Below are 14327 nucleotides of genomic sequence, written 5' to 3'. Positions count from 1 at the left end.
TGTTTTTTAATATAGAAATATTCAGTTTGAGAATCCCATGAGTCAGTGAAAGTCGGTTTAAAAAAAAATATTAATCTAAAAGTATTTTAATACTACTGGAAGTTGTTTTGTTAAAAGCTTGGAAGTTTTGTAATTTTGTGGTGACAAATTCCCATTAATGAAAGAAACTTGAACTTTTTGGAATGTTTTATTTGTAGTTTAAGTTTCATTAAAATTAGAAGCACTTAGCTTGCAAAGTTAAGTGTTTAATATTCTCTATGCATATGGACTTAATTTGAGAAATAAATACAGGATATTATTTCGATTCTTCGGGCTACTGTTCTGATTTTTAATGTTTCGGTTGATGTAGTCTCTGACCTTCATGTGTATCTTGTTGAACTCTGAGAATCTGCATAGAATTTCAAGCGGAAATTCACTTTTAAGTGCAACACTTAAAAAAAACATTGCAAATTATTTATTCAGTTGTAAGTTCTCTCCTGAAGGTTCAATCCTCAGTGCAACACTCAAAAACAATTGCGATTTATTTTGGGCTTCAACACTCATGGCTGACAAAATGAGAGCATATTACCTCCACAAATTAAATAGTTTGTTCGAAATACTGTACAGATTCTTGAGTTCGACAAGATACACTGAAGAAGGTTGGAGGTTACATTGATCAAAACCTGAAAAGAACACTCAAGATGAGAACAGTAGTCTGAAAATCCAAATACGAATAATCAATCCTCATCTCAATAACTCTGAAATGTATATACATGGTGTTCAACATAAATTTGATACTCTTTTAGTCTTTCATTTCAGAACTATCTGAAGTATTTAAATTGAATGTCTTGGAAATTAATTGGAGAAGATTTGGCTTTGTCACTGTCGATTAGTCTTCTAATTATCACAAAGTTGATCCTTTGTTTTTAAAAATTTTGTTGTATGGAAGCTGAGTGAAGCTTATTTCTTGGGAAAATTCTGGTTTATCCTTCCAAGAGATTAAAATGGCCTCCAAATGGCAGCTTTTTGCATATATATATATATATATATGATCTTGTCTGTCTGAGAAAGTTTTGGTCTACAGGATTGAAACTTGATATATAGGAAATTTGGACTTGTGGAACGAGTTTGCTTTAGTTTTAGCCGGTAAAAATAGCTGCTAAGGAGTCAAAATGGAAAATATTGGAACTTGGCAGGTATGAATTGACTAAATCTGTTTTTTGTATACAGGCATAAATATACATTTATATCTTGGCATTTATATTAATTTTTTAAAAGTTTTATTATGCATATGAACTTGGAGCAGACAGTAACGAATAAGGCTAATGAATGGAGAGCTACACGTTTTAGTTTTGATTCTAGCTGATAGCACCCAAGTTATTTATTATTATTTTTTTTACCTTTGAAATCGCTACTATACATTTGGTACAGTATAATAACAGAATTGGCTCTATAATAATTAATATAAAATCTGCATAAATTAAAATATATTTAAACATATTTTATGACCGGATAATGCTGGGCGACCTGCAAGTATATATCTATATATAGTCATTAGTTTTTTTTCAAAATCTATCGAAAGCTAAAATTAATGTGAATTTATATGAACCAAGCACTGATGATCCCAGGAAAGTTTTGGGTTGTCTTTTAGGATAACTGAAATGATGCCCTCCACACACTAAAAAAAAGTGTCTAAACTTTCACTCCACACCCCCACTTATATCTAAAAGTACACTTAAATTTTCCGACAGTTTCAACAAATGTAATTAATGATTATACAAGTAGTAGTCACATTAATCTAGTGTTCATATTCAATCTAGATGAGTCTGGATAAATATTAACTCAACACTTGATATTAAGAAACTTTTTGTGTGCATGTTTGAGGTTTCTTACAAAGCTATATTTTTTTATTTATTACTCCATTTACTTTTCCAGTGATTATCTTTTAATGTTTACTTCTGCATGAAAGTTTTGATTGTTTTAATGTTTCTGATCTCACAAAAGCAATTTTCAACTTTCAGAATAAAAGTTATGTTTTAAATTAAAGAAGAAAATTTTGTTTTAGATGAATCTTTATAAGAGGACGCCTGCTAAGCTTCTATTTGAAATAGAATTTTCATCACTTAGTAAGAATGCTAATAATATTCTAAGTGATAAACATTCAATAAGAATGCTATTGGTATTAAGTGACTAGCTGGCAGCCTGGCGTTTCCCGGTCGTACAATACGCTTAAACATGATATTATTATTTATGCAGTTTGCGTATGTATTATAGAATCAATCCTCTATTGAATATTGTATATTATGAGGAATAATTTATCCAGTGAACTAATTTGAAAAAAACAAAAAAAAAACAAAAAAGCTTGACGATGAATGCCCTGGAAAAGTCACTTCTGATTAAAGTTCAATTTTAAACTATGCAAACAAAGAAATGATTTGCGGCGATTTTTAAATGGTACCTCTTTTATTATAAATTGAACTCATTAATAAGAAAAAATAAAAATAAAATGGTGAGGTACACCTGAGCTTGAATAGCAGATCATTCAATCTATAGTCTGATGCTCTACCACTACGCTATAGCTCCAGATTATAATAAATGATTTGCTGAAATTTTATTATCTCCCTTGGCCAATGTAATGTAAAATATTCTTCTGGAAAAATTATTCTTTTTTTATCTATAAGAGAGAAAAGCTATTTTTAAGATCTGATTTTTACAATACTTATTGTATGAATTTCCGTACAAAACCTATGTAAGAACACTGCCGGACATAAATTAGCTTTGTGTGAAATTTGCAGAAGATAGACTTAGCCGTTTCGGAATCTGAGGAACTCGCTCACTCACACACAGTGACCTTTATATAATAAGAGATAAATTCATTAAAAATGCTATTAATATTACTGAAAATGGAGGGGCGAACAAGACTTTATTTAGAAATGTGATCTCAAACTGGAAGAATAAAAAGGTTAATTTCAAGAACTAAAAAAAGTTTATACATACAAGTTCTTGAAAAGATCTAGAATGTTGATTTTTAATATTTTATTTAGAGATTTTGTTGCACATTCCACTCCATCAGACTCCTACCACTACCACCATCCAGATATCCTTCCTGCCCATTCATCCTGAGAATTGGGTGTTGCATAACAGAAAGTATAAATCTAATTTCATTTTAGTATGTCAAGTTGTTTCATTTTGACGTTTATACATTTTTAACTTTTACACCAGACAACACTAGCCATTCATTGCAACTGGGAATTTACATATACCCCCCCCCCTTCCATAACAAAAAATTTCCAGTAGATTATTATTAGCTCTTTCTCGTCATCATGTATCTACCCCCTCCTCCCATTTACTACAATTTGAAAATTTGTGTGCGTGTGTGAGAGATTCTTGTTTGTTGGTGTTTTGCTTTAGGTCAATGTTGTTTATGCAACAAATATAAAGAGTAATAAATATATATGAAGTAGGCAGTTATCAAGAAAGCTCTTGATAAGGAATTTATGTAGGAATGGCAGTGAAACAATAGTCTTCTATTTGCCATCTGCCTTTTATATATTATGTATGTCTCTTGAACAATCTGACATTTCAGTGTAAGGAGAGAACTGTTAATGGGACAGGAGGCCTTACACTGAAAATGGAGTCCAGGCTGATTTAAAAACAAAAAAAACAAAAAAAAAAAAAAAAAAACGTCTTTCTGCTCATTGGCTCCTGCAAGAAAGTTGTGTGTGTGAAGGAAGTCTATTTTTCAAAGTTTGTCATCGGGAATTCTGAATTTGACAAATCAATATTTGATTCTGACTAGCCAATTAAACAAATTGTTTTAAATCTATGCATTGTTCTTTACAAGAAAATGAATTTTAATCCAGTTTCTTTCATATATGAGGATTTACTAAGGACTTTCAACTGGGATCATTGTTCAATTAGACATTTTTCAATAAGTCAAACATTTTTTTAAATGATTACAAACATAATCTACAAGAATGCATTTTGTAAACAGGTCAGCCATTTTTCATCTTTTTTAATAGATGAAAAACGGAAAGAATAAATTACTTTGTGACTCTTCAAAATTTTAAAGCATGTAAACTGTAGAATAAGACGTAATTTAAATTGACTTTAAAGTCCTTAGCAAATCCTCATATATTAAGATTGAGAGTTTGGGAAGCTATTTGCATCCAATAATTTTATAGCTTAAACCATTAAATTAACAAAATTATAGTTTCATAAACAATTTGGTTCAGTTAATGAGTTAATAACCAAATGCTACCATGAATAAATTTCATTTTCAAAATTCAATTTACAAAAAAGAATTTCATTGAAGAAAAAAGCAATTACAATCTAGTTAGAACAAAATAAATATAAAAACTTCCAAGCAATGCTGGGTAAGTATGACTAGCAAGAAGCAGTCTCAGACAATGACTTTGGGAATTTATTTACCATATATCACTTATTAGTATTATTTATTAGTATTATAATATCACATGGATTTTGAAATTATACTGAAGAGTATTGCTTAATTGGTGCCTAATGCGAATAGGAACACTTTTCAATTGAAAGGTTGTGATTATACTGTGCTCTCTAAAAACCATTTGAAATACTTCAAAGTACCGGCAATTTGTGGAATATATATATATATATATATATATATATATAAGTGGTAGCGTTCGTGTGTGTCTGTGTACAATCACCAAAGAAATATAAAGGCCATATGTGTGTACACCTCTCCTGGTCAAGAAATATTAATACCCATATTAGGATACTTCTGTCAAAGGAGACATTATATTGTATACGGACTTTCAATATATAGCATTCTTTAAACCACTTTTTCATTACTGAGTTACGGTCGTTAACATATCACATTAAATGCAATCTGTTTAAATAATTACCTCGATAACATTGCTTATTCGACATAATAGCTTTGTTTCAACTGTACTAATTAAAATTTTTTTTAATTTAGTTTATTTAAATTTCAAGTTATGTTTGATTTAATTTATTTTATCTAAAATCGTTTTATTTTCAAACCAAAAGGGGAAATAACTGTGATAGCTTAATTGAAAAATTGTTTTAAATGGAGCACGTTATTAAATATTTCCTGTTTTTGTTTTCATTTCGAAATATTTTAAGCTGAATTATTTTTTATTTTAATTCGGAGGAAATTTTTTTTTTCGCTTATTCTTACTTTTTAAGTAACCTTTTTTATTTGTTAGAGAAAAATAATTAAAACTAATGTCCTCATTTACTTGCATCCTCACGAGGGCAGAGTTAGTCACAGAGACACATGTGAACAAAATCCATCATCGTTATTTTATTTTTGTTGTGGGAGTATCCACGTTGCCCATGATGAAAATAATTAGTATACTGGTGTTTCAAACAGAACTTCATGTCAACCCAGGCAACGCTGGGTACCCATGCTAGTATATATATATATATATATATATATATATATATATATATATATATATATACACACACACACTCTTAAATTTTCACAAAAATCGAATGTATCTGGATTTTGATTAAGGATTTCTACCCCGCCCTTCACACTTTTTTTACTACTTTGTATAAAACTAAATATAGCTGTGTTCCAAAATTCATAATGATTTGTTAGTTTATGAATGATTCCTATACATACAAATATATAAACATGAACACATATCTCATTTTATATAGAGATTGTAATATAATGTGGGTGCTTGTGTATTTTTGGTACCACGCTATTTTAAAATAGTTTTTTGTTTCAATTTCAGGTTAAATTTAAGTTTCACAATTTTTTTTTTTTTTTTTTTTTTTTTTTTTTTTTCTTAATTGAATTGTAAGGTGGAAGCACAGAATAGTTACAAAACACCCTCCCTTCCCCATGTTAAGAATGGCTTTTGAAATAACGTTATTTCAGCACAGTGCAAAAAATACATAAGTACCATAATGTGCTCTGTGGTATACACAAGGTAGCAAAACTTCTGAACGACTTCACTAGCATCTCTATAAAAATATACTTTTTTCTACATCCGAGTTCTTGCCAGTCTCTATTGTCTTGCATGTAAATTGGTTTTCTCTCAAAGTAGCTGTAATTTCACTGCACTTCATGTGTACTCAATACTTACAAGTATTCTAAAGATTATGTTGCTCCTAACTCCTTTTCTACAAACTAAGCAGGGCAATTTTCCCATTTCTGGAAGCTTTCAAATACTATCACTGATCATCAATTTGGTAATATTTACTCTCAGACGTTTACTTTCTATAGCATTCCTCTGAGTCTTTAACCTTTTAATTGTTTGATAGACAAGCACTCGATCATCAGCATAAAGTATCTCTTCTGAACAACCTATAGAAAACTCCTTAGACAACACTTCTAAGACACAAATCACAAACAACGGACTTTGTACAGATCCCTAATGGATTCACACTTTAACGTTAAAATTGTCACTAAATATGCTGCTAATTCTAACATGCCTTTAAATTGCTTGAGCAAACTTTGCAAACTAATTTACACAGAACCCACCAGATAAAAGATTTCTCCAAATCCACAAAAGCAAAATACATGTTTCTTCTTACTAATCTGCTTTTCTTGCATTTGTTTCTGGATAAACAGAATCCTTATTTCACAGACATAAAACCAAGCTGTATTTCATCTGTTTATCTTATTTTCTGCTTAGATATTCTTTAAATAATTTTCAGGATCTGATCCATCGACTTACAGATTCTGCAATTATCTTTATAATGGTTAACAAGTCTAGTAAGAGCTCAATTTTTTTTTTAAACAACCACTTACGGTCTGATTCGTTAAGTCTGCTCATCTTATTAACCATTTTACCTACAGCCTTCAACATTCATGCAACAATACTTGGGTTCTGCAGCGTTACTATTTTTTTTTTTTTATCTTACTCTCTCTGCTTCTTGTACCATTTTTCTAAATTCTTATTGTTTCTGCAATTTTTAGATTTTCTAGGTTCCATGGAACAATCTCTCATAATAGCAATTCCAAGCATTACTTTTTTTCGTGTCCGTTATTGTATGCATGCCATTATTATTTCGAATGCTCTGCTCTCCAATATATCATTTGAAAAAAAAAAAAAAAAAAAACATTCTGAACATGATAAAATGTTTTCTGGAAGGAATTAAATGCGGATTACATGTTATTGTTCTTAATAACATGCCATGATCCATGGGAAGAAATGGCTATCCAGAATTAAATATTGATTTTTTTTTTTTTTTTTTTTTTTTCAAATAGCCAGAAGCTATTGATGACAAAAATCGAAATATGACTTATCTTTGTTATAGATATGCATGTGTGTATGTGTCTTTTTTACTTTAATGTGAAAATTTTCATACCAAGGTAGATGACTTCTCAACCAAAAAATATGCATCAATTAATATTGACTAAATTTTATTATCACTAACTATAAGTCTTAGTGGCAAGGTCATAAAAGCACACTCCCTTTTTTTCTTTTCTCTTTTTTTTTTTTTTTTTTCACCATTAAGAAAATTAAGTATTTTCAATTCTTAATTGGGGGAAAAGTATTCATTTCTCTTTTAGCCACATGTTATTTTCGAGTGAAATAGTCTTCAGCATTCTAAACTAAGTTGAGATTAGTTATCTCCCTTGATCTAACAATTTGCTACCCTAAAATAAAAATAAAAAAAGGGTGGGTGCGTTTCTAGCTATCACTATTATGATTCTTAGAACATTTTAAAACCTGGAATATCAATGAACAACCAAGCTTGTTATTTCATTGATCAAAAAAGTTGGACCAAAAAGAAAACATTATTCTTTATCTACTTGATAGCTTTTTCTGGTGGTGTTACTAACAATAAAGGATTCATTTTATTTGTTCAAACTTATTTTCCCTTTAGAAGAGGTGGGGGTGGGGTGTTCTTGCACTAAAAATGTTTTTTATGATTGGCATAGAAATATAGAAGTGGTGGATAGTTTCTAGTTTCATCTAGGACTATTTGGGCTAATGGTTTTGAAGAAGGAAAAAGGCATGAGTTCGTTTCTCCCTTGCTCCTCTCCCAGCTGTTGGTTTACAAACATTTGGAGAAGGCGGGGGGGGGGGAGAGTATCCTTCAGTCATGTAAAGATAGTGAGAGCTTATAGTAAGACCCTCTGACAACAAAGGTATATGAAGAGGGGGTGCACAAAAACATGAATTTCCCCAGCTCAGGTAAAGGAGGAGATATGATTTATAGCTATTTAGACAACCTTCTCCACCTTCCACTGAAACTTTAGATGTTACTAGCAGGCCGGCTGATCGACGTTGCCCGGTCATAAAATATATTTTTATCTATGCAGATTTCATATGTATTATTATAGAGCCAGTACTCAATTGATTATTACATTGTACCCAATATATAGTGGTGACTTCAAAAGTAAAAAAAAAAGGATTCCATCAGCTAGAACCAAAACATATAGCTTTCCAGTCTTATGCATTAATATCTGAGCTACGTCCATATAAATATAAAAACTTAAAAAAATGTTATTAAAAGATCTACATTTGCGCATGCATAGAAATAACATTTACACTTGCCAAGTTCACTTTGATCCCTTAGCAGCTATTTTTACCAGCTAAAAATCAAATTGAATTTGTTCAACAAGTCCAAATCTCTTATATATCGAGTTTAAAGTCTGTAGATGAAAAATTGACATAGCAGTTTGATAAACTGTTCCTCGCACAGATAGACAAGGCTATTTATATATGTACTAGTAAGCCATCCAGCGTTACAGTTGTAAAATATGCTTGACTATAATATTTTAATTTATGCAGATTTTGTATTTATTATTATAGAGCCAATCTACTATTGATTATTATATTGTACCCAATATATATATAGTAATGATTTCAAAAGTTAAATAAAAATGATTTTGGTGCCATCAGCTGGAATCACAATGAAAACATTCAGCATTCCAGCCATAGTCGTTATTTAGTGCTTCAGCCTTTGTCGTTACTGTTTGAGCTATTGCCAGGTGGATAGAAAGGCTAAAACTTAGGCAACTCAAGCTAAAAATGTATATGTATGTATGCATGCTCAGAAGTTAGTTGATTGACTCTTGCCAAGGTCAACTGTTATTTTTTTAATTAATTTTGAACCCTTAGCAGTTATTTTACTGACCAAAAACCAAATCAAGCGTTTTCAAGGTCCATATAGATCTAGTTTCAAGTCTGTAGATGAAATATTCAGAGGAGTCTGGTAGACGTTTTGTGCACACACACTGACAAGGTCACTTATATTAGCAAAAGTACCCGTCGTTGACTGGGTTCAAAAACAGCCTACAGAAAATGGACTCTGATTTATGAAAGTATGATAGGTTATGAAAAGGAAGGGTTGTAAAGAGATAGCTTCGAATTTGAGGGTATCAAAACCAAAGCAAAATATGATGAAAGTAAAAATAAAATAGATAAACCCCATAATTTATACCATACCTGTTTACACTGAAATGCTTATCACAATATTCTGTGGATCTATATTAAAAAAACCTTGTTAAACTTTGTGACAGATTTCCATTCTATGGAGGTTAGGCACGAACGAATACCCCATAATTTTATTATACCACATTTCTTCAAACTGAAACATAATTATCAAAGTATACTTACACAGATAGATATGAAAAGTCTTTGTGAACCAGGCGCGTACACAGACCCCACAATTTTAATGAATCATCATTATGCCAGATCAAACATACCCATTCCTGTGTCTCGATACATCTTCTATCCGTTATGTCATCAGTTTTCTATAAGTCAATCATATAGGAGCCTATTCGTGACCAGACACACACACACACAGACGTTCAGCTTTATATTATATATATATATATATATATATATATATATATAAACATGTGTGCTAGAAAGTTTTCATTCTAAATTCTTCAGTTATGCTCAATGTAGAAACTACGCATAAAAATTAAATGTAATAGTTTAATAAAACTAATCATGTAATAAGGAACCATAAAAATGAATAATTAATGAATGCTTGTTTTTCAAAGGAATATGCAAATTAGTTAACCTCATGAAATCACTGGCATATCCATGACTGAGTATATAAAGTCGTTTTAATTATTTTTAAATATTAAAATCCTACTTTCAATATCGATGTCAGAGTGAAAAAGAAAAAAAAAATATAGATTTTGTCTGTCAGTCACATTTTTTTAAAGTGTAATAAAGACATTGCAGAATTTGTCTCATTTTGAAATACTAAATCTAAACTACTTTTAGAAATGGAAAAGTTTACAATGATAGTAAATAATAAATTCTCAACAGATAAATAGAGCTTAAAATATTACCATAAGCTTCTTCGCATTGCATTAAATTTGATTTACATCATGTTTTAAAACATAAATTCAAACATAAGTGATAATAAAATAAATGAATGGGTAAAATTTTTTTTAGAAAGAATTTAAAATTATTTCAATATTCCAAAACAATTTATTTTGCTTTAACTGTGTATTGCTGTTGAAAATAAATTTGATATATACTAGAATTTTGTCCCATAGATCCCATAACTTTAATATTTATAAAAAGGTAATTTGTTTATCTGCCTCTTCACATGGATTGGATTTGACACAAGATTGTGGACTTCAGCCATTTCTGAATGTCATGTTTTTCTCTACTGACAACTGCTCCTTCTTTTTAATTTTCATAGTTAGCATGGTTAATTCTTTATTAATGTTATGTGGTTAATTTTCAACTGACCTCTTACAAAGGTGCTGTTAAAAGAGTTTTTGTTTCATGTATTGATACTCATAATATTTGTATAATGAAGCATAAGATCTTTCGCTAATCTTTTCTTTCCAAGGTCATACTGACACAGCCTAGGGAAATGGTGTGAGGTGGTGATAAAAGATGAGTCCTTTAAATAGAATTGGTGTAAAAGAAATGACAATTCACCACGCCTTGCCATGGCTTGCCTTGCTACCATCCTCCTCCAATTACATTGTTCCTATTTACTTGTCTCCCTATGAGGGCAGAGTTAGACGCAAGGTTAGTTTTTAATGGAAGGAAAATCTAGCTCCCCAAACAGGGGCACTCTGGATAGGAACAAAAAATAAAAATTGTCTCTGACATGAAGGATTTCTCCACCACTGCTTGTGGGACAGAAAGGTTGAAGTATAGCATCAGAACAGATACTACACTGGTCTTGGCCTGAAGGCCATAAAAATGTTGATGTACATTGTTACTAACAAAACTGGATATCACTGAACAAACGAATGACCGTTACCTTTCATTGCTGACTGGTTTCTGGTTTTATGATCTATTTCACCGGGCTATTTATATTTCACAAATCCCTGTGTTTTAGGTCTCTTCAAAAGTTGTTGGCAATCTCTATTTAGCTATGACTGTTAAAGAAAATGTCAGAACGCACTAACGAACTATTGATCCATGTATCGACTTTGATCAAAACTGGGCTTTCTTTAACTGGATTTTTTAATTTTCGATACTTAGGTTTTGCATTGGAATGCATAAGATATGTAAGAACACTCCCAGACCGTTGCATTGTTTTTGATGTATGTTGAGAGTATGATTCCTGAAAGTTGGGAGATTCTATTTATAAACACTGTAGAATCAAATTAGTTCATGTTCATCGAGCAATCAATCAGAAACCAAAATTGCTCCATAAAAATAATCTTTTCACATTCCAGCACAATTTTTTGTGTCAACACGAGAAGGATCTTTTGCACTTTGCTTGCAAAATTATAAAGTCCATGACCTGTACAGAACAGCTACCCACTGAAAATTCTTTATATCAAGTATCTCTGTATAAAATTTTTAAAAGATTAACCCCAACCGTTTTCGAGTTCATAGGGAACAAACTCGCACACACACAAAGTTCCTTTTATATAATAGTAGAAATAGATTTCACCTAGCTATTTATATTTCACAAATCCCTGTGTTTTGGGGATCTCTTCAAAAGTTAACAACCTTCATTTGGCAATGGCTGGTAAAAAAAAAAAAAATCTCAGAATGCACCACTGATAGACAGGTAGTCCAAAATTAGATATGATGAAGAATAAGGTTTTGTCTGGCAGGGAAAATGATTGGGTCCGGGCATCTGTCCCCCCCTCCCCACTCTCATGGCAGTAAAGTGCTGTCATAGACAAAACATGAAAGAGCATGCTGACATTGAACAAATGTGCTTTTATCTATTGCATTATTAGATGGGAAAAGAGGAAGACATAAATTTTGGCTGTTACATCACCATTGCAACTATCTTCACAACTAGATATCACTACCTATTGAGCCAACTACTTGCTAAAAATGTACACATTACATTTATCTCCATCTTTTCTGGCATAATGGCAGCACAGAATGATCGGCATTGTGATGTTTAGGATCTCCGAACCTTCATTTATATACAAATGTCATGTTTTGTGATGCATAGTCTTAAACAAAGGCAAGATTGTGGTATCTATAACAGTATTGCGTAATGAAAAATTTTTAAATATATATGTTTGCTACCAAAATGCTTGGATTCCAACATGTTTTTTGGGATTATACAGAATCCTGAAAAGTTTTAAATGAACATAAACAATATTGAAATTGGCAGAATGTATAATTGGAGCTTTGGGAATAAATACCTTTTCAGATTATTACCATTATAGTCTTTAACAAATAAAGTAAAACAAATTCTTTCAAAATAAAAACAATAACTTTTATAGAAATAAAAAAAGTATTATAAAAGTTTATCAAAATATTGCCTCTTGATATTTGTATAAGACTGCAATTATAATAAATATTAAACTACATATGGAAGGTGTGTGTGTGTGTGTGTGTGTTGCTTAGTACTTCATCTGTTAAACCACAGGTCCTGATGAAGTGTAGCACTAAGATTTCTACTCGGTCATGGATACTAAAAAGGATCTGGCCAACTAAATACACTTCATCCAGTATATAATTAATATTGTAAATTTAAGTTTTTAACTTTTCTAAACTGCATCCACAGAATAAAGTTATAATACCAAGTTTGTTTTTGTTTGTTTCAAGCTTTTCAATTTTTTAAAAATCAATTCTAAAAGTTATTAAAGATGTCTGCCTATTCATATTTTTCAGGATCTTAATTGGAGCCCCTAAAGATACTTACAATGGCACAAAATTTGTCAGAACTGGAGTTCTATACAAATGCAAACTAAGCCCAAATTCTTGCAGTTCAAGTAGAGTATATAGTTTAGGTAAGTTTTTTCTTTTTCTTTCTTGCTCCTAGGTTTCAAGGTCCTGGATATGACCTTAAACTTAATCAGCTGGTGAGACTCCAGCTTGCGGGCTTCGGGAGTTTGGAACCACCTTTTAATTGTCATTGCTCCCAGGTCCACTCTGACCCGGAGTGGTAATACCTGTTACGGTCCCAACTATGGGTTAAATAGAAACAGACTTGAAAAGGACAAATATATTCTATTAAAATAATTTTTCTTCAAAATCAGTGGATTTGGCATTAAATAACTTAAAAAGGGGTGATATGCCGTAAAACAACCAACCAACCAACCTAGGTTTCAAGGAATTTTGCAATTGCATTTCATACACACTGAAGTATTTGGCTACATAAGGTGGAACTATAATTTTGAAAACTGTCACTTCACTTATGACGAAATTCAGGATACCTTGATGGATCAAATTTAATGCTGGTACATCTCCTACTAGTCTAGCCCCCCCCCCCCAAAGAAAGAAATATCCAATCTAATAGGTCACTTACTATCAACCAAGCTCCAACTCTTGCCCCATCATTGCAATGTTGCATCCCTGCGTTTTGTTTTACTAATACTTTAATGGAATTTGCTCTAACAAACTCATAGTACTTGTGTCACCATGACGTAAATATCCCAGACTAATTCAGCAAGCAGCAAAATACAACCATTTTATTATAGATGTCCCTCCTCCATGAGAATAACCTGACCTTTAATGAGCCAAAAATGAGAATACTATTATAACTGAACCATATATTTATTAACACTTATATGGTCGTCACAAGTTTCAATGCAACAATTCTTTAATGTGAAAACTAAAATAAACATAATTTCTATAAGAATTGTTAAATATGAATTCAATAACATTCAAATTTACCATAGAGAGAATTTTCGTATCCTCACTTTTTTTCCTTTCAATTTTTAGCATAAACACAAATATTACATACTATGGTGCACCTTTTTTTTTTTTTAGGTAGTGTAAACTGTCTATGTAATAGTGACAAACAAAAATGAGGGATAGCTAGCACATGTTGACACAACCCTTGAAATAACCTGATCAAAAGGCCTAGATTCAGTATCTTGATTACAATAAAAAATATACTTTAAAAAAAATAATGAACACTGAGAAAATGGATATCATGTTTTCCAAACCAAAGGCTTTTTTCAGTTTTTAATTTATATT

The 14327-nt window shown here is 31.1% G+C and overlaps 1 protein-coding gene across 1 annotated transcript in view; it reads left to right on the top strand.

Moving 5' to 3' along the window:
* Positions 1-14327, top strand: part of LOC145292160 (integrin alpha-4-like) — a 139783-nt gene that overhangs the window by 74994 nt on the left and 50462 nt on the right. The window contains exon 2 of the mRNA XM_080138329.1: positions 13017-13135. Coding sequence (XP_079994455.1) covers positions 13017-13135 — 119 coding nt within the window. The remainder of the gene's footprint in view (positions 1-13016; positions 13136-14327) is intronic.

Source organism: Euprymna scolopes, chromosome 13, assembly GCF_053919585.1.
Source record: "Euprymna scolopes isolate OS-2025 chromosome 13, ASM5391958v1, whole genome shotgun sequence".
Taxonomy (NCBI): Eukaryota; Metazoa; Mollusca; class Cephalopoda; order Sepiida; family Sepiolidae; genus Euprymna; species Euprymna scolopes.
Note: the sequence above shows the minus strand (reverse complement) of the source record. Positions and strands in the feature narration are given on the sequence as shown.